This window comes from Chiloscyllium plagiosum, unplaced genomic scaffold, assembly GCF_037043375.1.
Source record: "Chiloscyllium plagiosum isolate Xiang-an unplaced genomic scaffold, Cpla_swu_hap1 HiC_scaffold_45, whole genome shotgun sequence".
NCBI classification, from domain to species: Eukaryota; Metazoa; Chordata; class Chondrichthyes; order Orectolobiformes; family Hemiscylliidae; genus Chiloscyllium; species Chiloscyllium plagiosum.
The window spans coordinates 27,840,210-27,864,822 of record NW_028270183.1 but is presented as its reverse complement, the minus strand read 5'-3'; the positions used below and the strand labels follow the sequence as shown (position 1 = coordinate 27,864,822).

Below are 24,613 nucleotides of genomic sequence, written 5' to 3'. Positions count from 1 at the left end.
GAGCATAGGAGACTGTTATAGAAATGTATAAGATCATGAGAGGCATTGATCAGGCGAATGCACGCAGCCTTTTAACCCAGAGTGGGGGAATCGAGGAACAGAGGGCATCAGTTTAAGGTTAGAGGGGAAAGAATAAAAGAGAAGATGAGGGACAACTTTCTTTTACACAGACAGTAATACGCATGCTGAATGAGCTGCCAGGGGAAGTGGTTGAAGTAGACACATGAACAACATTTGAAAGGAGTTTGGACAAATGCATTGATGCCAAAGGTTTAGAAGAATATGGTCCAAGTGCAGGGAAATGGGTTTAGCGTGGATGAACAGTTTATTCGACATGGGCCAGTTAGAGGCAAAGGGGCCTGTTTCCATGCTGTGGGATTCAATTACTCTATGGTATCAACGTCAATACAAACCGAATGCTGTCCCATACTAATTAGCAACAGGTTTATGCATTCGGATTCGACATTGCTGTTCCCTTCCAGTTGGGAAGGAATGAACATAGCATTGGCCCACATTATGTCTGAAAGGTGTAATATTTCATATACATATGTGTGAATTCATAACACATGCAGAGAAAATAAAAACACTGTGAAAATAAATTTTCAGAACGTGGTCAATGTACCTTTTCTGAAGAGATCAATTTTCATTTGGAGATAGCTGTGAATGAGTTCCCCTAAAACGAAGCTGAAATGTGGAATTATATCTAATTCTGAGAGGAAGGAAAGAAGTGAATGCAGAAACTCCAAACATGTCTCAGACACATTGACCTTGTCAAACCTATCCTCATTTGAGAGGGAGAGAGAAATCATTGGTTGAGGAAGAAGTAAGACGTTCAAAGCATTTTATTTTTTTTCTACCCACATCACACTACAGAAGTTAATCTCAGATTGCAAGATTAATCTTTTTACAAAATAGCTGACACATCCTTTTTAAATTCACAAATTGCTGCATACGTTTTCTTTTAATGTGTCTGACATTGCAGAAGAAACAATTACTGGTCGTACCTAACAGAGCTGCGGAAACCAGTTCTCCCTGCCATTTCAAACCAGACTTCATCTACATCAGGCGACACAAACGGGAGGAAATGTATTTAGCACCAAGTCACCAAATGTCCTTTTACTGGATCAAAAGTCAATTGAATAATTAAAGTCACTTCACAACCGTATAATTTTCACCAGATCATGTCACTAGTTGGCGGCAGGTAACTCCCTTGTGTAGTTTCTATTTCATTTGTTTTTCCTTATAATTGCACAAGCGATTAGTGGATTCCTGACAATGTTCTTCAACTCCTCTCTAAATTTGCTCTGAGTTATGGCATAGATAAACGTGTTGGTGCATGCACTGAGTAGCTGCAACATGTTACCACATTCTCGAAGAATAAATTGTGGATCGCTGAAACCTGTGATTTGATAATCATTTGTAAATCGTTCATAAAGGAAGTAGATAAGAAACGTCAGCCATAGAAGGATGAAACTGCCGGATACAGCAAATAGCAAAATGATAGATTTTTTCCGGCTCTCCATTTCCGGGTCAGCCTTATTCTCTTCATTGTGTTGGGATCGGAGTCTTCTGCGGGCCTCATTGGCCACCAAAATGTTTCTGACAGTCAGAGCATTTAGCAGAAGAATCAGAAAGAATGGAAAACATGGCGTTAAAATATGCTCAACCCATTCAAATGTTATCCACAAAAGGGAAGTATAACGGATTTTCTTCAACCTGCAATACCATGGTATGTTATTATTTATGTAGATGGGTTCATGTAGAAAGTACCATGGGACGCTCTTTAGACATCCCAATGAGCAAACTGTTCCGATTACCACAGCAGACATTGTATCAGTACAATATTTGACTTTAAATTTCTGACAACAAATAGCAACAAACCGGTCCACAGTGAATGCAACAGTTAACCAGACAGAAGTATTTCTGGCCGCGTAAATTAAAACAATGGTGAGACTGCAGACGGGAGTAATCGATAGGACAGAACCTGGAAAATAAATCCCAGGAATACGGTTTAGAAGTACAGCGGTAATGATAACCAGGAAGTCCGTTACTGCCATGGACACCAAGTACCTTGTGATACATCTCGATAGTCCGCATTTTCCTCGGGACAAAATTGCAATCGCCAGTACATTAACTGTTCAAACAAAATGAAATGACCAGTGTCAGTTAAGAGTGACGAAAACATGACACTTATCATAATGCAAAGTTGGAGGTTTGACATTTGAAGTAAGCAAATATATTTTAGCATCTAAAGATAAGGTGGGATAAATGAGAACTTGATAGGATGTCAGTTATTGTTTTATCATTATAATAATAGAAATACTTGGAGTCTACACGGAAATGGACACGATATTAATACCTATGTACAATTTAAATAAACAAAAATGATCCACCGCACAAGTGAAGCAACACAGCCTGAGCTGGTATGTCCAGAGAATTTCAAGAGGACATAGACATTGTTGGAATGAAAAATGGTTGCATCGACCAAGTACAAGTCCAGTACCAAACTATGTAAGTAACCTTCAAGTGACACAACAGCTTTCGTGATTTTAAATTGCGTGCAAACCCGAAGAATGTGTTCTACACCTTGTTTGAATTCAACCAATATATATTAAATCAAAGCAATACTTTAGCAACTGCTTGAAAATAAATGATGCAACTGTCAGAATTTGGCTTGGAATTGTTAATCAAACATTTCAAGGAATAAAACACTCTTATTTTCATCTGAAAGGTATTAAATCCAAGCTCCATTTTGTCTTAGGCAATCTGTAGCACTATTTTAAACAGAAGAGTCCACGCAGGTCTGTCTCCATAAGAGGAGATGGGAGGAAACAATAACACACACAGCATGTGGGGGGCAAGTGGAATTCACTACTTAACGTTAGGAGATCCAGAAACCTTCATAACATTTCAGAAATAGATAGATGTGTAATTGGTAAGCCAATGCATCCACGGTTCTGGAGCAAGCGCTGGAAAATAGGATTAGAAAAGTGAGGTTGTGTTTGGAACAGCACAGATGCATTGGCTCAAATCACTCTTTTCTGTGCAGTCGACGTCTATGACACTGTGTTCCGTCCTCATGGTGATAAATAATTCCTGATCATATCCGAAATCAGGCAAATGTCTTCTTTTGCTTTCTAATTTATTGCAAATCATAGCATGGGATGTGATGGTAATACTGCGATAATATTTCCAGATTAAGGTGAAGTCGTCATAGCACGACAAGAAGAATGTGCTGCTCTCTCAAAAGCGAGAGATGATTGGCGGTGGTATAACCTGAGCGACATCACACCTCAGGAGAGGGGATAACTGAGAAATGTTAGCTCTATTAGACAGTTGTCTGATTTGCCCTGCAAGATTCCCTTCAAAGTGTGGGTTCAATTCCTGTCCTGACTGATGTTTGCGTGGTGGGTCTGCCTTTTCAAAGTTAGCACTTGGCGGTAAATGGTGACCCTCAGAAGAAACCCACTCTGTCAGTCAGCTCTCTCTGTAATGAGAGCATTGACTATGGTGACCTCATCGTTGTAATACGAACACTTTTCACGTCAGTGTTTGGAGCCCTTGCATTAATTAGCATTGTTTCTCGATTATGGAAACTTGCAAAATGCTCATTGGAGTTAACTCTTTGCTACATAATCTCTAGACAGGTTAAACAAGGAACTGATGCATTTGATTTTAAAGCTGGCAAACTGATTTGGAACAAGTTAATGTCATTTACGCAAGATGAGCGAGCAGTAAAAACATGATGGGAGGTCAAAACTGGAATGGAAATTGGTTCAGAGGCAAAGAATGGAATTGCACGTGTGTACAAAAAAAATCAATGAGATCTGTGGAGAAACAGTGTCATTTACCAGACAAAGGGCCAGAGTTGGGAGGCGCAGCTGGACAGAAGCTGAGCTGCTCCTCTGAGTGAAGGCATATGGATTTGAGCATTTTTGTATCATTGTTTGCCGTGATCTTCTCCCGGCTATTGAAAGATAGAAGGTCAGTGCTGCCCAAGCCAGGAACAGTGAAGGCAAAGGCGTAGTCAGACAATGACCAAGTGGCTGATCGGTGAGAATTAACACAGTTTAGAAATATTCTTGGGACAGTGGTCCAGGTGGATGCCTTTACCATTTTTATACCGAGTGACACTCCGAATGTACATCAGAACGCGACTCTAACTGAGTTAAAGAAAAACATTTAAACGTTCATTCAGCTTGGAACATCAATCCAACTGATAGAGCTTGTTCAGAAAACTCAGCTGGAATCTCGTTGTTAAAATTATCATCAACAGATCTTTACCACGATAATCCACTTAACTAGTGCATTGCAAAATGCTTAAAATTCGGAGGACTTTACCTGGAATGCGATACCTGCAAGGGCTGTGTAGTAAATTGCATAGATCAGGCCTCTTGGTGGAAGATGCATTATTTCCTCGGAGCACTGATGTCTGTTTGTATTCCACATGCATTATTTCCACCTCTCCATGTTTATAGCTGATGTTGAATCCTTAGAGATGCAATTAGGGTGCAGCAGGAGGTATCTTTCAATTCACCGGTTAGGTTACATCACAGTGAACAAAGACTATAGTCATTAAGCAAATGTAATGTTGCATCTCATCAAACATTTCTTTTCCATACTGTCAAATGGAACAAATAGTTTTAAAAAACACGCTGTTAATCATCTGCAACAGAATCTGAATTTTATATCAAATTAGAACACTTTGATGATGATTAATTCAGCTTGTTCTTTACAACAGAAATAAGTTATAGATTACAAAACTGATACTGAGCACGAAGTGACCAGCTGCTCTGTTGTCTTTATCCACAGCTTGTAGGTCCTCCAAATATTTCTATCCACCGACTGGATAACCAAGTAGTTGTTCACTTTGCTTTAAATTACCCAACTCCATTCTGGGAATGATCAGTGATTCGATTTTCAGCAGACTTCATAGAGGCGATAACCATAAGGTTTCATCTCACCAGCTTACCGCTTTCACTTCACTACTGGTGAAAAATTTGCCAGTCAGCTTCAGCTACTCTCCTTTAACTGATGCCCCTTGTCAAGAAGTGCTTGCTTTAAAATGCAATGTGCTACTGAACTGGATGTCACTTTTTCGCATAATCATTCAGGACTTGTTATACCTGCATGATATTGATGTAACAAACAGGAAACTCCAAATAGCATTTCACAGGTTTAGGTATCACAGAATCAATGTTTATTTATTTAAGGGCTTTCCAAACACTGACCTAAAGAGAGACAATATTACAAAGATAAAGTCACCACATTCTGCACTGTCATAGAGAGAGATTTAGAGATGCCAGTGTTGGACTGGGGTGTACAAAGTTAAAAATCACTCAACACCAGTTTATAGTCCAACAGGTTTATTTGGTAGCACTAGCTTTCGGGGCACTGCCCCTTCATCAGGTGGTCATTAACCTTTCCTTGTGAGTTTCATAACATTGAAATGTCTAGATCTGTAAGTCACAAGAAAGATTATAGAGTTTAGGCAGACACTACGCCATGTACTGATGAATAAACAGTGCTCCGAAAGCTAGTGTACAGGTAGATGAGAGTAAACCGGGTTGATGTGGTGTATATGGATTTCAGCAAGGCATTCGATAAGATTCCTCACAGTAGGCTATTGTACAAAATGCGGAAGAATGGGACTGTGGGAGATATAGCAGTTTGGATCAGTAATTAGCTTGCTGAAAAAAGACAGAGGGTGGTGGTTCATGGGAAATGTTCATCCTGAAGTCCAGTTACCATTGGTGTACCACAAAGGTTGGTGTTGGGTCCACTGCTGCTCGACAATTTTATAAACGACCTGGATGAGGGTGTAGAAGGGTGGGTTAGTAAATTTGCAGATGACACTAAGGTCGGTGGAGTTGTGGATAGTGACGAAGGATTTTGTAGGCTACAGAGAGACATAGATAAGCTGCAGAGCTGGGCTGAGAGGTGGGAAATGGTGTTTAATGTGGACAAGTGTGAGGTGATTCACTTTGGTCGGAGTAGCCGGAATGCAAAGTACTGGGCTAATGGTAAGATTCTTGGTAGTGTAGATGAGCAGAGAGATCTTGGTGTCCAAGTACACAGATCCTTGAAAGTTGCCAGCCATGTTGACAGGGTTGTTAAGAAGGTATGCAGTGTTTTAGCCTTTATTAATAGAGGGATCCAGTTCCGGAACCATGAGGTTATGCTAAAGCTGTACAAAACTCTGGTATGGCTGCACTTGGAGTATCGTGTACAGTTCTGGTCACCACATTATAAGAAGGATGTGAAAACTTTGGAAAGGGTGCAGAGGAGATTGACTAGGATGTTGCCTGGTATGGAGAGAAGGTCTTATGAGGAAAGGCTGAGGGACTTGACGCTGTTTTTGTTGGAGAGAAGAAGGTTGAGAGGTGACTTAATAGAGACATATAAGATAATCAGAGGGTTAGAGAGGGTGGACAGGAAGAACCTTTTTCCAAGTATGGTGACGGCAAGGACGAGGGGGCATAGTTATAGGACAGGTGTCAGAGGTAGTTTCTTTACTCAAAGAGTAGTAAGGGTATGGAATGCTTTGCCTGCAACGGTAGTAGATTCACCAACTTTAAGTTCATTTAAGTTGTCTTTGGACAAGCATATGGACGTACATGGAATAGTGTAGGTTAGATGGGCTTCAGATTGGTATGACAGATCGATGCAACATCGAAAGCCAAAGGGCTTGTATTTTGCTGTAACGTTCTATGATATATATATATATATATATATATATATATAGAGAGAGAGAGAGAGAGAGAGAGAGAGCACTGGTGGGGAGTTTAATCTGAGACTCACCACACTATCAGCGAGGGATGAGATTGAGAAGGCAGAGCCATCCTGATAACCTCAGCTAGAGCAGGAAATAAACCGATGCTGTTAGTCTCATTCTGCACAGTAAATCAGCCGACGAACCAAGGAACCTGTCAACCACTCCCCTTGACTGAGAGGTGGTCACCCTCAGGTTGTACCATACACCAGTTACATCTCTCTGGTGAGAGATCAATTCTGTGCTCCTGTGGGAGTGTAGTGACTTTACATTCCCAAAAGTATTATCGTGGTCTCACCATTATATACTTATCCAAGCTATCAGAAACCTTAATATCAACAAAGGAAAGATAAACATGTCATATTATCTTCATAACCTCTGTGATCTTTCTTGTGATGAACAGATCTACACATTTCAATTTGATGAAACTCACAAGGAAAGGATAATGTTTAATGAAATGAAGAGGTGCATATCATAACATTTGTCACCATCTTGGAAGTTCCTGGAGAGGTTTCCAACAAACGGTGTGGCATTAAACTCTCCAGATGAAACTGGTATACCAGCAATACATAGCAATATTCCAAAATGTCCCCACTACACTGAATAGATCGAAGGCCACACAAACATAATCAATTTATCATGTTCTGTCTCTGGCACCATCATAAAATCATGAATGATTTTCTTGCCTATTTCTTCTTAAGAACGATTCATAGATGATTATAAAGTGACAGACTTCAGCAATCTGCAAAATGTCCATCAAAAAGAAAACAATATGTGAAGGCAATTGTGCGCATGCAGCAACACATTTGTCACCGCAGTAGCTCAGAGCAAATTCGGATCTGCATTCGAGAAAATGGTTAAGAATCCATGAATGTTGTTAACTAGATTAAAATAAAGCAAATTAATGAGAAAACAAAAAAAGGACTCTACCTGCTCAAAATTATTAACTTCATTTGGGGAAATTGCGTTTTGGTGAAGTGAATTATAGATTTCAGCTCACCTTTGAGCCCGCAAACTGAAGCTTATTATCTCGAGGCTAAATAGTGCAACAGTGCAGGGATAGACAATAGGAAAGAAATGTTTACATTATTGCATGACCTGACCTGGAAAAACTGTCAGGGAAGGTGATGCTCTACTGGTATTATCGCTCGACTATTAATGCAGAGACTCAGAAAATGATCTGGGGACACAGCTTTGAATCCTGCGGCAGATGGTGGAATTTGAATTCAATAAATCTAGAAGTAAGGACCTAATAGTGATAATGAAACCATTATGGATTGTCAGAAAAACACATCAAGTTCCTCAGTGTCCTTCAGGGAATTAAATCTGCCATCTTCATCTTGATTGGCCTCCACGTGACAGTTAATCCATAAACTCAGTTAATGTCCTGGCACCCAGGTTCGAATCTCACCATGGCAAATAGCGGGCTTTTGAAATCAATAACTTTAAAAACATCCGAAATTAAGAATCTGCTAATGCCATTGTTTCCATTGTAGATTGTCAGAAAAGACCATATGCTTCAGGGAAGACAATCTACTATCTCCACCTGGTTTGGCCTATGTGTGACTTCAGATCCATAGCAATATGGTTGACTCTCAACTGCCCTCTCAAAATAACCTAACAAGCCATTCAGATGTACCATTCGCCACAAAATCTCAAACAAATGAAACTGGATGGATCAGCAAACAGCACACTCGGCACCGGAAAAGGAAATGGCAGAAACAACCTTGTGGGACTTTCAAAAGTCTACTCACTAAGATCTGGGCGCTAGTGCCAAAATTAGGAGAGCTGCCTCACAGACTAGATAAGTAACAGGCTGACGTAGTCATGCTCATGCAATCATACCTCACAGGCAATGACACTGACACCACAATCACATTTCTGGATGTGCCTTGTCCCAGCCGCAAGATAGACTTAGTAGAGGTGGGAGTACACTGGTACAAAGGCGAAGGGAGTTTCTCTGCGATTCATGAACATTGACACTTGATCTTGTGAAGACTTATGGATTCAGGTTAAATATGGGCAAGGAAACCTCCTGCTGATTACCACGTACCATCTTCCCACAGCTGATGAACCAGTACTCTTCCGTGTTGAACAACATGATGAGGAAACAATGAGGATGGTAAAAGCACCAAATATTCTCTGGGTGGGGGTTTTAATGATCACCCCCAAGAGTGGCTCGGCAGCAGGACTACTGATCGAGCTGGTCGGGTCCTAAAGGACATTGCTGCTAGACTGGGTCTGCCGCAGGTGGTGAGGGAACCATCAAGAGGGAAAAACATACCTGATCTCATCCTTACCAATCTGTCAGCTGCAGATACATCTGTCCACGACTGTATTGGTAAGAGTGAGCTTGGTAGAGCTTCTTTGGAGACAAAGGGCCGCCCTTCATACTGTGCTCAATGGGACAGACTTTGAACAGTTCGAGCAACTGAAGACTGGGCATCCATGAGGCGCTGTGGGACACCAACAGCAGGAGACCTCTACTTGCACAAAGTGTAACATCATGGCCCGGCATATCCCCCACAAAGCCATCACCATCAAACCAGGGAATCATCACTGGTTCAATGGAGAGTACTGGAGGGCATGCCAGGAACAGCACCAGGCATACCTGAAGATGAGGTGCCAAGCTGGCGAAGCCACCAAGTAAGGCTAGTTGCATAGCAAACAATATAAACAGCAAGTTTTAGACAGAGCTAAGCGATGCCACAATCAATAGATCAGATCCAAGCTCGGCAGTTTTGCCACATTCTGTCGTGACCGGTAGCGAATGATTAAATAGCGCACTGGAGGAGGAGACTCCACAAATATCCCCATCCTCATTGACAGAAGAGCCTAGCACCTCAGTGTAAAAGATAAGGCTGTAGCTTTCACAGCAATCTTCAGCCAGAAGTGCCGAGTGGATGATCCATCTCAGCCTCCGCCAGTGATTCCCAGCATTACAGATACCAGACTTCAGTCAATTCGATTCACTCCACGAGAATTGGATGAAATCCTGAACAGACCCTTTGCATTGTAGTCACAAAAATAAGTACATGGTGAATGGTGAATATAGAAAGGGATATGTGTCCAGAGCGTTTCTGATTACAATATAGAGGAGGTACAGGACACTTTGATAAATATTAAAGTGTACATGTGCGCAGGACCTGAAGAGATCAATCCCAGAATACCGAGGGAGGAGCCGGAGTAAAATGCTGAGAAATTGTATGTGTTCTTCAAATCTTCTTTAATCACAGGAGACATTTCGGAGAACTGTGGAATCTCCAACATTGTTCACTCGTTGAAGCAGGGTAACAGGATTTATTAGGAAATTACAGGCCAGTGAGCGTCAGTGGGAGGGAAATTATCAGAGAAACTTATTCGAGGTAGGATTGATTCTCATTTGGTAAAATATGGACTTACTAGCAATAGGCAGCATGATTGTGTGCGGAGAGGTCATATCTCACAAATACGACTGAGTTTTTTTAAGGGAGTGGCAAAGATTCTTGATTAGGGCATGGGGCTGGATGTTGTCCAAACAGACCCAAGCAAGGTCTTTGACAAGGTCCATCATGGCTGGCTGATACAGAAGGTGAAGTCAAGTGGGATCTGTTGTGAGGTGGTAAAGTGGATATCGAACTAATTTGGTGACTGAAGACAGACGACTGTTGAATGGATTTTTGTTGCCTTCAAACCTTTGACCAGTTGTGTTCCACAGAGATCAACACTGTATCTCCTGGTGTTTATGAAAATATATAAATGCTCTGGAGAGAGAGAGTAGGTATTCTGATTAGAAATCTTTGAGAATTCAGAGAGCTGCGGATAGTGAGGACAATTGCCAGATGATATAGCAGGACATGGATAGGCTGCGGACTTGGATACAAAAAACGGCAGATGCAATTTAATCTGGACAGTTCAGAGGTGATACATTTTTGAAGGGCTCATGCAGGAAATATGTAAACAGTAAATGGAAGAATTCTTCATAACATCAACTTCTGCTGGGGATTCCGAGGCTGACATGTCGACAGGCTCCTGAAAGTGAAAACCCAAGTGAACAAGGCAGTCAAGAATTTGCATGGCATGCTTGCCTTCATCGATTGGGGCATTTATATAAAAGTTGGCAAATAATATTGCGGCTTCATAGAACATTAATTTAGCCACATTTCGAATATTATGTACAGTGCTGGTTGCCACGCCACTAGTGAATATGGATGCTTTGGGGAGAGTAGAGAGACAGTTTAACAGGATGTAATCTGGTTGGGAGGATATGAGCTTTAAGGAGAGAGTGGACAAACTTGGTTTGGTTTCCCTTGAAGGTCTGAGGCTGGTCACGTGAGATTCGAGCTGAGTAGATTGCTCCCAGAAGTGTTGCGTGCCTAACTCTGGAGCAGTATTTCCCTTCTGCCAGAGCGACCAGGCTCACCCACCTGCTGTGCTGGCTTGTTGTTTAGTACAGACACAAAACCAGGAAGATTGATATCATTGTCCACGGTTAGTCAAGGGCCCCAGTACAGTGAGCCAAGGGTAGTCTCCGATATCAGTTCAGGAGCTTGGACACATTCAGTCAGTCGCACGTGGTTGTTTCGGTCAGGATCATTTCCCTGTTATGGGGAGTATTTGAATATTGAGGAGTTGACTACCCCTCTTGGACCTTATGCCTAATTGTGGAGATTCCTTCTGAAATAAGAGACCAACTAAGAACGTGGGAATGGTAGTGAAGTGATTGCCACAGCTGTTAGTGTTGGTACAGCTAGGGGAAAGATGGCAAGGAGTCCTGAGCAAGTGAATAGGCAGCACATGCACCAGGGAGGGAAAAGGGCAGAAAAGAGTTTGGGAGAACGTGACAAGATGCTGCATTCACTGGTGAGAGTGGGAGAACATGAGTCCTAGTGGGAGGTTAGAGCAGCAGCAGAGAGAGTTAATGCGAGATCACAGAGTGCAGATACTGGCTCTTTCACTGGTGGAGTGGTGAAGGTCACTGCCATCCTTCCTACACTGCCGGGTGTTCATTGAGAAGACAAGATCTTCACCAATTCAGGGGTCAACCTCGGGCACACCTCAGCACAATGGTTAAGTTGTTAGGACTGCTGCCTCACAGCGCCAAGGACTCAGCTTCAAATCCAGCCGTGGGCGTCTGTGTGTGTGGAGTTTGTACGTTCGACCTGTGTCTTTGTGGGTGTCTGCTGGGTGCTCCGGTTTCCTCCCAAAGTCCAGAGATGTGCAGATTTTGTTGATTGTCCAGTGTTCAAGGATGCTTAAGTTAAATGTATTAGCTGTGGAAAATGCACAGCTATAGGGATAGGATGAGGGGATATGTAGAATATAGAAAAACATAGAAACATATCTGGCAGAGATGCTATTTGTGAGTTGGTGTGGACTATCTGGACTGAATGTCCTGTTTCCACGCAGTCGGATTTTGGGAAAGCCGACAGTGTCTGGAGTCATGACCTCCCCTGACAGTTCTGAAGGAAGATCATTTCTCTCTTCTGCACCATGTTATCCACAAGAACCTCAGGTGTTTGTCCACACAGTGAGTCCCCAGTTTTACTGTGTCTGCCATGTCTCGGGCCATTTCAGATTAACAATCAAAGAGTGAAATGGTGTTTTCCAGATGACACCTACTAAAGGAAACTGATTCATTGTGGGCTATCCAGCTGTTTGAGAGTTGTTAAGGGGAATAACGAAAGGAAGACATCACCAGGTTCGTTTCAGAGGAGAGGAGGACCGAATAAAACCGGTTTGGGATGCTATCAGGAGAAAATTCACTTCATCTTGCAGGAGGAAAGCCCCCCTTAAAACTCACTAAAATGAGTCGTGACAAAATCACAATATAGGTATAAAAGGGTCCTTCTCAGGATGGGAGCCGATTACTCGTGGTGTTCCAAAAGGGTCAGTGCTGGGACCACAACGTTTCACCGTATACATTAATGGTGTGGATGAAGAAACTCCGGGCGCTCTGGTTAAGTTTGCAGATGATACAAAGATAGGCGGAGGGACAGTTAGTACTGAGGAGGCAGGGAGGCTGCAGAAAGATTTAGACATTTCAGGAGAGTGAGTTAAGAACTTACAGATGGAATACACTGTGGGAATGTGCGAGGTCATGCACTTTGATTGGAAGAGTGGAGGCATGGGCTAGTTTCTAAATGGAGAGAAAATGCAGAAATGTGAAGTGCAAACGGACGTGGCGAACTTGCAGGTCGAGACGATAGTTAAGAGGTCAAATATAATGTTTTAATTCACCGTGAGGGGACTAGAATATCAAAGCAGTGATGTACTTCAGAGGCTTTATAAAGCTCTGCTCAGAACACATTTCTAATACTGTGCGCATTTTTGGCTCCATATGTTAGGGAGGATGCACTGGCCCTGGACCAATTCCAGAGGTAGTTCACGTGAATGGTCCCAGGGATGAAAGGTTTAACAATGAGGAATGTTTGGGGACTCTGGAACTATATGATGTGGAGTTTAGAAGGATGGAAATGGGGAGATCTAAATGAAACTTATGGAATACTGAATGGCCAGTATAGAGAGGATTTTTGGAATATGTTTCTATTGACAGGAGAGACCAGGAAATGAGAACGGAGATAAAGAGAACATTCTTTAGCCAGGGAGCAGTGAGTCTGTGGAATTCTTTGCCACGGAAGGTTGTGAAGGCCAAGCCATTGAATACATTTAAAACTGAGCTCGTTAAATTCTTGGTTATCAAGGGAATCGAAGTATATGGGAAGAAAGTGAGAGAATGGAGTTGAGAAAGCTGATCAGCCACAATTGAATGGTAGATCAGACGTGATGGATCCAATGGCCTAATTTCTGTTCCTATATCTTGTGGTCTATTATGGTCTTCTGAATGGAGTGATTCGAGGAGATTACCGTGTTGGAGAGGGTTGGACTGCCTGGGAAATGTTATATTGATGGGGAGGGATGGAGTGACTGGCAATGTTGTAGTGTTGTGGAATGTTGGAGTGAATGGAGCAGATTAGACATATTCGCAGGGTTGGAATAACTGGAGGAGGTTAAAGTGATAGGGAGGGTTGGGGTGGCTGCAGGAAATTACAGTGAGATGAAGGTTAGAGTGACTGGTGAGAGTATACAGTGATAGGGATGGTTTGACTAAATGTGGAAAGTTCCAGAAGTAGGGGGAGATGGAGTGACTGGGGAGATTAGAGCTACTGAAGGTTGGAGTGTCCAGGGGAGGTTACAATCATAGTGTGGGTTGAAGTGACTGGAGAAAGTTATAGAGGTAATGTGGGCTGGAGTGAATGGAGTGGTCACCGAGTTAGGGAGAATGGAATTGACTGGAGGGATTTAGTGATGGGGAGATTGGAGTGACTGGAGGAGATTATAGTTTTCGGGAGGATTACAGTGTCTGGGAGATGGTACAGAGACTATGAGGGTTGGAATGACTGTTAGAGGTTACGGAGATCGGAGTGAGTTGGAGTGACTGTGGGAGGTTTCAGAGATTGAGGGTTGGACTGAATGCAGGTGATTACAGAGACAGTGAGGGTTAGAGTGACTGGGGATGGTTACAGAGACTGGACATTAGGAATGACTTGAGGTGATTACAAGCTTTCTGAGGTTTGAAGTGACTGGCAGTGTTTACATAAGTAGTGTGGGTTGTAATGAATGAGGGGCCATCACAGAGTTAGGGAGTCTGTGAGTGAGTGGAGGATTTTAGTGATAGGAAGGATTGGAGTTACTGGAGGAGGTTAGAGTGTTTTGGAGGGTCTCAGTGACTGTAGGAATGTACAAAGTTATGCAGCGTTGGAGTGACTGGAGATAGTTCCAGATATTGGAAGATTTGGAGTCACTGGAAGAAGTTACATCAATCAGAACATTTGGAGTGTCTAGTGGAGGGTACAGAGATAGGGAGAGTGCACCAGTAACTGTACGAGTTTACAATGTTGGGAAGATGGAAGTAACAGAGACAGAGAGGGCTGGAGTGATTGGAGGAGGTTAAGAGACATGGAGATTTGGAATCACTGGGGGAGCGAATAGTGATAGGGAGGGTTGGATTGACTGGAGAGTCCACTGAGACAGGGAGGATTGGAGCGATTGGGAGATATTACTCCAATGGGAAAAATTGGAGGGACTGGAGACTCCATGGACACAAGGAGGATTGGAGTGATTGGGAGATGTTACAACAATGGGATGGGTTTGAGGGACTGGAGAATCCATGGAGACAGGGAGGATTGCAATGATTGGGCGATGTCACCGCAATGGGAAGGGTTGGAGGTACTGGAGAAGGTTACTGTGATGTGTGCTAATGGAATGACAGAATGAGTTTACAGTGAGAGGGAGGATACGAGTGACGGGAGAGGCTTCAGAGAGAAAGAGGGTAGAAGATACTAGGGGAACATACAGAGATAGGTAGGATTGGTGTGATGGTTGATAGTACAGAATTAGGGAGGGTTGGGGGAGCTGAGAGGTTACAGTGATAGGGAGGTTTGGAATGATGGGTGACTTCACACAGATTGGGAAAGTTGAGTGACTACAGGATTTTAAAATACCTGAAGATTTTAAAATACCTGAAGAGTCAAGGAGAGGTTACATAGATAGGAAGGGTAGGAGTTACTGGGGGAGGCTACTGTGATTGGGTGGTTTGGAATAATGGGTAACTTTACACACATAGGGAACATTTGCATGACGGGGAGGTTGGAGTGGTAGTGAGGGTTGGAGTAACTTGGGAGGTTACAGAGATAGTGTGGGTTGGATTTACTGGAGCAGATCACAGAGACAGGGAGTATTAGAATGATTGGGAGTCATTGGAGTGATTGGGAGTGTTCCAGCAGAGGGTAAACTCCTCTGCTAATTTAAACCAACAACACAGAAAAGATTCACCCCGTGCTATAATCCGTTAAAATTGGAGATGCAAAGAACTATCCTAGAACACTATTTAAAGTAAAAAAATAACAACTTTATTCTTTAAGTGTAACTGAGGATATTAGCTAACAATGATTTAAAACTTCTTTTTCTTAAACCTATCATTTACCTCTCATTCTACAATACTGGTCTGATAAAACATTCCGATTACAAATTCCGAAAAAATAAATCACGTTTCAAAACCAGCTTTGCCAAGATTCCTTTATAGATTCTCTCCAGTTCGGTTGTGAACTGCTGTGCAGACTTCTTCCACAGACAGGTACCTCTCACAGAGGTCTTCAACTCGTAGTCTCCACCTTTTGGGCTTTTAGCTGTTGTCTCTCAACTGAATAAAAATGTCTGGTTTAATACTCCAAAACATTGGATCAATTCATTGGTTTTAATATTATCAAAATACGAAATTCAAATTTGATTGAATTTGGCATCTTGGAGCATAATTTAAACTGATTGGTTGAATTTGAATTTGTTTTTGTCTCATGGCAACCCAACTACTCTATTTGTGTCGACGATATGTTACGTTCTTCTCTTGTTCAGAACACTTTGTGCTATGTCAGGCAGTTTTGCGAGCTTTTCAACTCTCTTCAAGGTAGAGTATCTCTATTCCTTCACAACACCTCCTCCCTTAAGAAAAAAAAAGAAATATCAGAATGAAAAGATGGCTAATTTTTCTTTCTCTACTACTTAACTACAATAACATTACATATGGATGACGTTAATCGACGTTCATATTAACAACTTTCCACATAAGTATAACACAGAATAAATATTAATCTTATGGATACATTTCAATTAAATTCACGATAAAGCATCTGCGATTACATTCTTACAAACTGCAACATGTACGATATGTAAATTAAAAGTCTATAACATAAGATGCCAATGAAGGTTGCAAGGTCTGAAGGAGATTACATAATAAGAAGCTTGTTTGGAATTGGCGACATTACAGAGGCGAAGAATGTCGGTCTAAGGGAAATAGAGACCCAGAGCTCTGAGGACTGATGGATATTGAAGGGTTCAGAGAGCTGCAGTCAAGTGTCGGACGAAGTGGCTTTGAGATAGGGAGGAGTGCAGATGCTGGAAAGGCAGACTCGATAAAGGCTGGAGCTGGAAAAAGCACAATCGGTCAACCAGCGTCAGAGGAGCAGGGGAGACGAATTTCCGGGTTGGAATCTTTCTTCAGGGCTCATCTTCAGGAGCCCCCTGCTCCTCTGATGCTGCTTGACCTGCTGAGATTTTTTTCCAACCAAGGGAAGAAGCAGATTTGCCAGGTTGATAATAAGGGTTCTCCTCATAGGAAGAGCTGCTGAAGGAGTAGGAAGCATTGTTAGAGTTTAATAAAATGTTACAACATGGGAGAGTGAGTGGGGGCACCTTGGGGACAATTCATATCACAGTAGAGGAGTTGGTGGATGTATTATAAAGTATGAAGGTGGATAAATCTCCTGGTATTGATCAGATATATTCAAGGACACTAGAAGACGCTAGAGAAGTAATTGAGGGGGTCCTGGCTGATAATTGTGCATCATTGTTAGCTACCAGTGAGCTCCCAGAAGACTGGAGTGTCATGAGTGTTGTCCCATTCTTCAAGAAGGACTGTAAAGACAAAGCCTGGGAACGATAGAGCAGAAAGTTTAACCTCTTGGTACGTAAGTTACTTGTGAACATTGTGAGAAATAAGATATACGTGCATTTGGAAAGACAGGGTTTGGTTCGGAGTACTCAGCATGGCTTTGTGGGTGGGATATCATGCCTCACAAATTTGTTAGAGTGCTTGATGAAGCAACTGGGAAGGTTGACAAGGGCAGGGCAGTGGATGTAGCATATATGGATTTCAGTAAAACATTTGCTAAGATTCCATATGGTAGGCTGCTCGAGGAGCGAGATCGCGTGGAATCCAGGGGGAGCTGTCAAATTGGATACACAATTGGCTCGATGGTAGGAAGCAGAGGGTAATAGTGGACAGATATTTGTTGGACTTGGGACATGTGAAGAGTGCAATGGCTCAGGGATTGGATGGGCCCATTACTGTTAGTTTTTGATGTAAATGATTTGGATGAGAATGTACACGGCATCATTAGTAAGTTTGCTGATGACACTAAAATAGGTGATATCATGGAGAGTGAGGACGTTTATCAGAAATTGCAGCAGGACTTTGATCAGCTGGAGAAGTGGGTTGGGAAGTGGCAAATGGAGTTCAATACAGATAAGTGTGAGCTCTTGCAACTTGAAAAGTCAAATCAAGGTAGGCGTTACATGGTGAATGGTAGTTGTTCACAAGGTTAGTGGAACAAAGACATCCTGGAGTTCAGGTTCCCAGTTCTATGAAAGTGGAGTCACATGAATGCAGCGCAGTGAAGAGGGCTTTGGGCACACTGGCCTTCAACAGTCAGGGCATTGAGTATAGAAGTTCTGAAGTTATGTTGCAGTTATACAGGACATTGGTGAGGCAACACTTGGAGTATTGTGTTCAGTTTTATTACCTTGTCATAGGGAGGATGTTATTAACCAGGGATGAAACTTTATTGCTGGAACAGCACAGCAGGTCAGGCAGCATCCAGGGAACAGGAGATTCGACGTTTCGGGCACAGGCCCTTCTTCAGGAATGAGCAGAGAGTGTTCAGCAGGAGAAGATAAAAGGTAGGGAGGAGGGACTTGGAGGAGGGGAGTTGGAAATGTGATAGGTGGAAAGAGGTCAAGGTGAGGGTGATAGGTCGGAGTAGGATGGAGGCGGAGAGGTCAAGAAGAAGACTGCAGGTCAGGAAGGCGGTGCCGGGCTGGAGGGATCCGGCTGAGACAAGGTGGGGGGAGGGGGGATGAAGAAACTGGTGAAGTCCAAGTTCATCCCCTGCGGTTGGAGGGTTCCCAGTCGGAAGATAAGACGCTCCTCCTCCGACCGTCGGGTTGTTGTGGTTTGGCGGTGGATGGGTCCAATGACCTGCATATCCTCAGTGGAGTGGGAGGGGGAGTTGAAATGCTGTGCCACAGGTTGGTTGGGTTGGTTCGTCCGGGTGGCCCAGAGGTGCTCTCTGAATCGCTCCGCAAGTAGGCGGCCTGTCTCCCCAATATAGAGGAGGCCACACCGGCTGCAGCGGATGCAGTAGATGATGTGGGTGGAGGTGCAGGTGAATCTGTGGCAGATATGGAAGTTTCCCTTGGGGCCTTGGAGAGAAGTGAGGGGGGAGGTGTGGGCGCAAGTGTTGCACCTCCTGCGGTTGCAAGGGAAGGTGCCAGGAGTGGTGGTTGGGTCGGTGGGGGGTGTGGATCTGACAAGGGAGTCGCGGAGGGAGTGGTCTCTACGGAAAGCTGATAGGGGAGGGGAGGGAAATATATCCTTGGTGCTGGGGTCTGTTTGGAGGTGGCGGAAGTGGCGGCGGATGATGCGCTGTACATGGAGATTGGTGGGGTGGTAGGTGAGGACCAGTGGGGTTCTGTCCTGGTGGCGGTTGGAGGGGCGGGGCTCAAGGGCGGAGGAGCGGGAAGTGGAGGAGATGCGGTGGAGGGCACCGTCGACCACGTCGGGGGGGAAATTGCGGTCCTTGAAGAAGGAGGCCATCTGTGTTGTACGTATTTTGAACTGGTCCTCCTGGGAGCAGATGCGGCGGAGACGAAGGAATTGGGAGAATGGGATGGCGTTTTTACAGGGGGCAGGATGGGAGGAGGTGTAGTCCAGGTAGCTGTGGGAGTCGGTAGGTTTGTAGTAGATGTCCGTGTTGATTCGGTCGCCTGAGATAGAAACAGAAAGGTCTAGGAAGGGGAGGGAGGAGTCCGAGACTGTCCAGGTGAATTTGAGGTCGGGGTGGAAGGTGTTCGTGAAGTGGATGAACTGTTCAACCTCCTCGTGGGAGCACGAGGTAGCGCCGATACAGTCATCAATGTAGCGAAGAAAAAGATGGGGGCTGGGGCCAGTGTAGTTGCGGAAGATGGATTGTTCCACATACCCTACGAAGAGGCAGGCATAGCTGGGGCCCATGCGGGTGCCCATGGCTACTCCTTTTGTTTGGAGAAAGTGGGAGGATTGGAAAGAAAAGTTGTTCAGGGTGAGGACCAGTTCGGTCAGTCGAAGGAGGGTGTCGGTGGAAGGGTCGTTTGGAGAAAGTGGGAGGATTGGAAAGAAAAGTTGTTCAGGGTGAGGACCAGTTGTTTGGAGAAAGTGGGAGGATTGGAAATGTTTGGAGAAAGTGGGAGGATTGGAAATGTTTGGAGAAAGTGGGAGGATTGGAAAATCCTGCCTCTTCGTAGGGTATGTGGAACAATCCATCTTCCGCAACTACACTGGCCCCACCCCCCATCTTTTTCTTCGCTACATTGATGACTGTATCGGCGCTACCTCGTGCTCCCACGAGGAGGTTGAACAGTTCATCCACTTCACGAACACCTTCCACCCCGACCTCAAATTCACCTGGACAGTCTCGGACTCCTCCCTCCCCTTCCTAGACCTTTCTGTTTCTATCTCAGGCGACCGAATCAACACGGACATCTACTACAAACCTACCGACTCCCACAGCTACCTGGACTACACCTCCTCCCATCCTGCCCCCTGTAAAAACGCCATCCCATTCTCCCAATTCCTTCGTCTCCGCCGCATCTGCTCCCAGGAGGACCAGTTCAAAATACGTACAACACAGATGGCCTCCTTCTTCAAGGACCGCAATTTCCCCCCCGACGTGGTCGACGGTGCCCTCCACCGCATCTCCTCCACTTCCCGCTCCTCCGCCCTTGAGCCCCGCCCCTCCAACCGCCACCAGGACAGAACCCCACTGGTCCTCACCTACCACCCCACCAATCTCCATGTACAGCGCATCATCCGCCGCCACTTCCGCCACCTCCAAACAGACCCCAGCACCAAGGATATATTTCCCTCCCCTCCCCTATCAGCTTTCCGTAGAGACCACTCCCTCCGCGACTCCCTTGTCAGATCCACACCCCCCACCGACCCAACCACCACTCCCGGCACCTTCCCTTGCAACCGCAGGAGGTGCAACACTTGCGCCCACACCTCCCCCCTCACTTCTCTCCAAGGCCCCAAGGGAAACTTCCATATCTGCCACAGATTCACCTGCACCTCCACCCACATCATCTACTGCATCCGCTGCAGCCGGTGTGGCCTCCTCTATATTGGGGAGACAGGCCGCCTACTTGCGGAGCGATTCAGAGAGCACCTCTGGGCCACCCGGACGAACCAACCCAACCAACCTGTGGCACAGCATTTCAACTCCCCCTCCCACTCCACCGAGGATATGCAGGTCATTGGACTCATCCACCGCCAAACCACAACAACCCGACGGTCGGAGGAGGAGCGTCTTATCTTCCGACTGGGAACCCTCCAACCGCAGGGGATGAACTTGGACTTCACCAGTTTCTTCATCCCCCCTCCCCCCACCTTGTCTCAGCCGGATCCCTCCAGCCCGGCACCGCCTTCCTGACCTGCAGTCTTCTTCTTGACCTCTCCGCCTCCATCCTACTCCGACCTATCACCCTCACCTTGACCTCTTTCCACCTATCACATTTCCAACTCCCCTCCTCCAAGTCCCTCCTCCCTACCTTTTATCTTCTCCTGCTGAACACTCTCTGCTCATTCCTGAAGAAGGGCCTGTGCCCGAAACGTCGAATCTCCTGTTCCCTGGATGCTGCCTGACCTGCTGTGCTGTTCCAGCAATAAAGTTTCAACTTTGATCTCCAGCATCTGCAGACCTCACTTTCTCCTCGTTATTAACCAGGGAACCATCCAAAAGAAATTTGCAAGGATGTTACCTGGTCTCAACGGTCTGCGTTATAGGGAGAGGTTGGACACGCTAGTACATTTTTCCAAAGAGCATAGGAGACTGAGGAGGGAACTCATAGAGATGTATACAATAATGAGAATTATGGATAGGGTGAATGCACTCAGTCTTTTTCCGAGGATTGGGGAATCGAGGATTGAGGCCATCAGGTTAAGGTTAGAGTGGACAGAATAAAATGGAAGCTGAAGGGCAACATTTTTACACAGAGGGTTGTACGCATATGGAATGAGCTGCCAGTGGAAATGGTTGTGACGGTTAACTTAACAACATTTAAAAGGCATTTGGACAATTACATGGATAGGAAAGGATTCTGAGGATATGGGCAAAGTGCTGGGAAATGGGGTGAGTGGGGACGGATGGTTTTGTCAGCATGGACCAGTTTGTGCCAAAGGGCTTGTCTCTGTGCTGAAGGACTCGGTGACACTACATATGGGCATTTTTAGGCGCTGAAAGTTATGGCAGAGATATGGAATGTGTTAAGGGAATGAATTATGTCACAAAGCTGTGCAAATGGCTGTGGTTGGGGAAGGTTATAGGGATCGGGAGTGCAACATGTGGTACAGTTGACTAAAAGATGTAGGTGGGGTCAATGGCAAAGGGAGGAAGAGAACACATTGTAGGACCCGAAAACAGGTTATCAAGATGGGAAGAGTCAAGGTGTGAGCACAGTTCTGGAGATCAACAAACCTGTTGGGGATCGAGAAGTTTAGATATTGAAAGGAGTTGCAGGAACAAGAAGATGTTCAGGGATTTAGCTGATTACAAAAACTTTGCAGGTACAAATATTTTGTATGGACTGGAAGCTGATAAGTTCCGGTCCTGGTGGTTGAGAAAGAAAATGCCAATATGGACATTCAGAATTGACATGCTCAAAGTGAATAAAGAGTTACAAAATACAACCATTCACCATTGACCATGCCTTCAATAAGGCGTTTGATAAGGTGAGTTCAGTAAGGTCTTTGATAAGGTGAGTTCAAGAAAGCATTTGATAAGGTAACTTCAGGAAGGCATTTGATAAGGTTCCCCATGATCGACTGATGAAAAAAAATGAAGTAATATGGAGTCCAGGGTGTACTAGCTAAATGGATAAAGAACTGACTGAGCAATAGGAGACAGAGAGTAATAGTTGAAGGAAGTTTCTCAAAATGGAGACCTATGACTTGTGTTGTTCTGCAGTGATCTTTGTTGGGGCCACTGTCGTTTGTGATACACATAAATGATCTGGAGGAAGGTAGAGGTGGTCTGATGAGCAAGTTTGCAGATGACACAAAGATTGGTGGAGTAGCACATAGTGAAGTGGACTGTCAGAGAATGCAGCAGAATATAGATCGACTGGGGAGTTGGGCAAAGAATTGGCAGATGGAGTTCAATCCGGGCATTATGGTGTTCAGGTCCATTGCTCCCTCAAGGTGGGAATGCAGGTCGGTAGAGTGGTCAAGAAGGATGTGGCATGCTTTCCTTCATCGGACAGGGTATTGAATATAAGTGTTGGCAGGTCATATTACAGTTGTATAAGACTTTGTTTTGGCTGCTTCTGGAATACTGTGTACAGTTCTGGTCGCCACATTACCAAAAGGATGTGGATGCTTTGGAGAGGGTGCAGAGGAGGTTCACCAGGATGTAGCCTGGTATGGAGGGTGCTAGCTATGAAGAGAGATTGAGTAGATTAGGATCATTTCCATTAGAAAGTTGGAGGTTGGGGGAGGTGGGGGGACCTAATTGAGGTCTACAAAATCATGACACGTATAGACAGGATGGATAGCAAGAAGCCTTTTCCCAGAATGAGGAACTCAATTACGAGGGGTCACGAGTTCAAGGTGAGAGGGAAAACATTTAAGGGAGATATAGGTGGAAAGGTCTTTATTCAGAGGGTGGGGGTGACTGGAAGGTGCTGCGAGCAGAGGTGGTAGTGATGGGCACGATACGGTGATTTTAAGAGTATCTAGAAAGATACATGAATTGGCAGGGAGCAGAGGGATACAGATCCTTAGAAAATAGGTGACAGGTTTAGATAGAGGATTGGATCGGGACAGTCTAGGAGGGCCGAAGGGCCTGTTCCTGTGCTGCAATGCTCCTTTTTCTTTGTTTTTCCTTTGTATCAGCAGATGAAACATTACCCGCACACGCCAGTGCAGTGTTTGTATTAGCAGATGAAACAGTACCCAGACATGCCAGTGTAGTGTTTGTATTAGCAGATGAAACAGTACCCAGACATGCCAGTGTAGTGTTTGTATCAGCAGATGAAACATTACCTGCACACATCGTGCAGTGTTTGAAGATTCAAAACTCCACAGAATCAAAAGCTTCTGTCCACACAGAACTGGCTACTTCCAATCCATTTGATTAAAATCAAATTCCCAACGGACCATTTGAAGCCCACAGGATAAAAATAAGCTCGCCACAGCTCATTGACCATTTCTACTTCACAGTTCCAAACCAGCGTTTCCCAGAGAAATACCTATTTACAGTTTACACACAAAAGGAGAGATCATCCCTGGCACCACCCCTGACACACATAACTGACCATTCACAATCCAAGGGTAAAACTCAGATGCCTTGGTAGAAATGACTGTGCACAATCCACAGAATAAAAAAAAAAATCAGATCCACACGCTGATCTGACCTTTCAGAATCCACAAGGTGAGATTCATATTCTCAGACAGACATGACCACAATCTGTACAATTAGAAACAAACTCCCCACAAAAAGTCCATTCAAAAATGCCAGGATTCACCTGCTCCACATGCATATCTATCCCTTGCCAAGCCACAGGAAAAATAAACTCCCACACATTGGGAGTGCCAATGTGCACATTCTCAGGTCATGGATTAAGGACAGCATGACGCATCGAACTGTCTATTAGCATTCCATAGGAGAGATGAAAACCTCCCATTCGCTGAAAAAGCAGGTCATCCCTAATCCACACCATGGGTTATAAATCAGCTTGCCCCAGGAACAGACAAGTGCACAGGTTGAGAATATCCTCCTATACAGCTGGCCAAACACTGTCCTTGGGAAAAGAAACAGAAGCTCAAACAGTACTGAACCCACACAGTAATATGAATGAGGTAATATTCAAAAGCTGTAACCATCAGCATTTGGTTAATAATTAATTGTTTAATCAACCAGTCATAACACACATGCCAACATTAATTATATTCATTTGAAGATATGTTCAAATTTCGTAAAAAGAGTTGTGTTCACT

The 24,613-nt window shown here is 44.3% G+C and overlaps 1 protein-coding gene across 1 annotated transcript; it reads right to left on the bottom strand.

Moving 5' to 3' along the window:
- Positions 1–1,226: 1,226 nt before the first annotated feature.
- LOC148136424 (putative G protein-coupled receptor 139) lies at positions 1,227–4,410 on the bottom strand. Its single transcript, XM_087983188.1, has 2 exons — positions 4,344–4,410; positions 1,227–2,137 (listed from the first exon to the last, which is right to left on the bottom strand). Exons 1-2 carry the CDS (start codon positions 4,408–4,410, stop codon positions 1,227–1,229), a joined length of 978 nt encoding a protein of 325 aa, XP_087839314.1.
- Positions 4,411–24,613: the final 20,203 nt, after the last annotated feature.

Bases quoted from the DNA above. Each gene is read 5' to 3' on its own strand.
- LOC148136424 (XM_087983188.1), bottom strand. From the start codon at position 4,410: ATGCATCTTCCACCAAGAGGCCTGATCTATGCAATTTACTACACAGCC. The intron at 2,138-4,343 runs AGGTAAAGTCCT...ATTTTGTTTGAA, and splicing joins CCTTGCAGGTATCGCATTCC to CAGTTAATGTACTGGCGATT.